We start from the raw sequence: 3,303 nt of genomic DNA, 5'->3' as shown, positions 1-3,303 counted from the left end.
TGTAGCGTGTTCTAAATGTGAATCATTTTTAGTATTCAACGTCACCACGTTATTTTCCAATATTGACGTTTAGTATTGTGCTTTTTGTTTATGTATAACTTTTGGAAAAATTCTTATTGTTATATATGTTATCACATGTCATGCGAAAACTCGACACACGAAATTAAGGCTCGTTTTTCTCAAAACTGAACCCCATAAATATCTTTAAAATCTGTACACTACTAAAGCAGTTCGTATAGATGTGCATATCCTGGAATAAAAAAACAGTACAGAGGGAAATCTTGAAATACTTCATTTAATGAAACATAAAAAAAATTATTTTTAACTCAGAGAATTATAAAGAATATTTATCGGAATTTAATTTCAATATAATAATAAAGATCATATCAAAAAATATTTTATCAAAATTTCGATTTTCCATAATAGATCATTTTTTCTTAACACTTTTTTGTTTCTTTAATAAAATACAATTTTGTGTATAGTTTAAAAAATATAGACTCTATTAACAAATTTGGGATGAAGATAAATTCCTTTTAAAAATGAAGACGTTAAATCACTTCACATTATCTGATGTTGCAAAATAACGTTTATTATTTCCAAACAAAGTAAGTGAAAATATCATGAAAGAAAACAATGAAAACAAACAGACTTTACAAATCGAAATTCCTAAAATGGAAACATTAAATGACAAAATTAGCATATTAAAAAATATGCAGGATGAAACTTCTGGTACTCCAAAAATATCAAACTACAATAATTTAAACCTGCAAGTAAAAAGTGATACAACAGATAGGGAAATTAAGAACTTGGAGTGGAAAGTTGAAGCATCCACTCAAGAGCGTTCTAAACTTCAAGCAAAAGTTGATTCCGCCAAATCTCGGCTTTCTGCCATAATAAAAAAGAACGCCCAACAAATCCAACAAATCCAGCATGAGCAAAGAGAAAAAGAAGCCATACTTCAAGCAGAACTTTCATTGCATTCTTCAGAACTTGAAGATCTTCTTGAATTTCAAAAGCAAAAGGATAAAATTGAAGACGAACTTTCGCGTCTTAGTCATACTCTTCAACAATACCGACAAGCTCATCAAGAAACGATGGATCAATTTCGATACCAACTTCAAAGGGAAAAGGCTCAATACGAAAATGAATATCAGCGTCGTATCAAAAAGGCCGAACGTGAAGCAATGGACAAAAAGGACAAGCCTCTTGAAGATGCAGCAATTCGATGTATTCAAGATGCGAGAGCAGCTTCAACCCAATTACGTAACAATCAAATAAAGAGCAGAGAGGTATTGAGTGCTAATAAGGATCTTGTAAATAAGATAGAAAGTGTTAGACAAAACAATCAACTTATTACTGATCGAGAAAAAATGCTCATTGATGACATCGCTAAATATCGACAGCGAACAGAAGCCATACGGATTAAAATGTCAGAAGCCGAAGTCAAATATGCAAAAAGGCGCGCAAGAATCGAATCAGAAAGCGAAGCTAAAATCGAAAGTTTAGATAAAGAATGCGCCGAAATCGAAAGCGAAAACGAGTTATTACGCAGGCAAATTGAATCATTGAGAAAAAAATTGACGCAATTTGAAAAGCAGAAACAAAAATCGGCATCAAAACAACTCCATCTCGTGAAACTACTCACTTCGACAGCGCCGCTCGTTTTGGACTCTTTGAATGCAAATGGAAATGTTGCCGAGAAAGAAAATCCTGTTGAAATACTTATCGATAAGTTGAACGGTGTCATTGATGATGGATAATGACTTCAATGCGAGGATTTGGAGGGAATCATAAATTACAAATATTGATCTCTCTTTTGTGATCATTTAATTAGATTCCGAGGCAAGCAAAATTTGCATCATCATAAAATTTTATGAGTTAATGATGAAAAAATGTAGTTCCGTTAGTGAGAGAAATGAAAGTATTTATAAATCTTCAATAAAAGAATTGTGGTTATATTGGACTCATTTATTTTCATAAGTAAATATTTCAATTTTTACTTCTTTTTGTTGAATCAAAATTCAAATAATAAACGTACATTTTTTTGATTCAAAAAAAAATTTCTTGTGGTCAAACCGTTGGAGAACGTTATATAAATTTCCATAGATTCTTCATGGAAATAAATTTCCAGAATGAAATCCTTATGGAAATCAGAGACAAACTTCCTAATTCTATTCTAGTTGGAAAGGAAAATGTAAGTCTTAGGAAAAGAATTAAAGAATTAGAAGAAGAAAATCAAATGCTAAAAAAATCCAACAAAACACTTAAACAGCGAATTAAAACTCTTGAAGATTCCAATGAGTTTGACCAAAGAAGAATTGAAGAATTAAATCAAAAAATTGAAGAATTAAAATCCAGTCAACAAACTAGAAGTCCAAGGACAACAATTAAAAAATCAATATCGCAACCATTCAATGAAGGCAAGAAAAATTTTACTTATTTCCAACAACCGAATAGTCATTTAACTCCTGTTGAACATCAAATTAATTCCAAAGAAAACCAGAAAAAAGACAAAAATCCAAAATCTCGTAAAAAAGATATTGAATCAGATATTGAAGATTTGGCTTATCTCCTTGATGATGTTCCATATGAAGAAACTAATGAGGAAAAAAAGAACCCAAAGAAGAAATGGCTTCCGCCTCCGCCTTCTCCACCTGAACTAAATTTGATGATTGAGAGATCAGCTTCACAACAAATTGAAGATTTGGTAACTTTAATCCTTTGCAGTTCTTTCACAAGTCTTCAGAAAGCAAAAAGATATTACATTAACATATTGAACACATTGGCAGTGGCGATTTCGAATATGTCACTGAATGATGAGAAGATACAAAATTACATCTCTTTTTTTGTGAAATTTGCAAAGCTGGTAGCACCAGAAGCATATAACGAATACTATAAAAATATTGTAAAAACTAAAAGAGAACTTGAAACACTATTTGTTTTGTATGGAGAGACAGATGCGTTTGAATTTTAGAATTGTTAGTAAATAGAAATAATTACTTAAATATATTTATGTGAAACAGAACAAAATGTTATATTGATATAAAATGTAATCACGCTTTCATTGCTGATTTTCATCGAAAAATATTTCAAATCAATTTCTAATTTCTAAAGATAAATGAAATCTAAAACAGAATTTTTTCAAATAACTAATTAAAAGAAAAAACTAATATTACATAAGCATAAAGATTCTAATTATATTGCACAAGTTTAATAAATAATTTTTAAAGATGTTAAAAAAAGAAATTTCCAATATATAATATTTACTTGAGCTTGTATTTCCTTGTATAAAGTACTAAAATA

The 3,303-nt window shown here is 29.9% G+C and overlaps 1 protein-coding gene across 1 annotated transcript; it reads left to right on the top strand.

Moving 5' to 3' along the window:
- Positions 1-671: 671 nt before the first annotated feature.
- Positions 672-1,760, top strand: GO595_007641 (uncharacterized protein; the record flags this gene model as incomplete). Its single annotated transcript, XM_067921127.1, has 1 exon — positions 672-1,760. One exon carries the CDS (start codon positions 672-674, stop codon positions 1,758-1,760), a length of 1,089 nt encoding a protein of 362 aa, XP_067772204.1.
- Positions 1,761-3,303: the final 1,543 nt, after the last annotated feature.

This window comes from Histomonas meleagridis, assembly GCF_020186115.1.
Source record: "Histomonas meleagridis strain 2922-C6/04-10x chromosome Unknown contig_55, whole genome shotgun sequence".
Classification (NCBI taxonomy): Eukaryota; Parabasalia; order Tritrichomonadida; family Dientamoebidae; genus Histomonas; species Histomonas meleagridis.
This window is presented reverse-complemented; position numbering and strand designations above follow the sequence as displayed.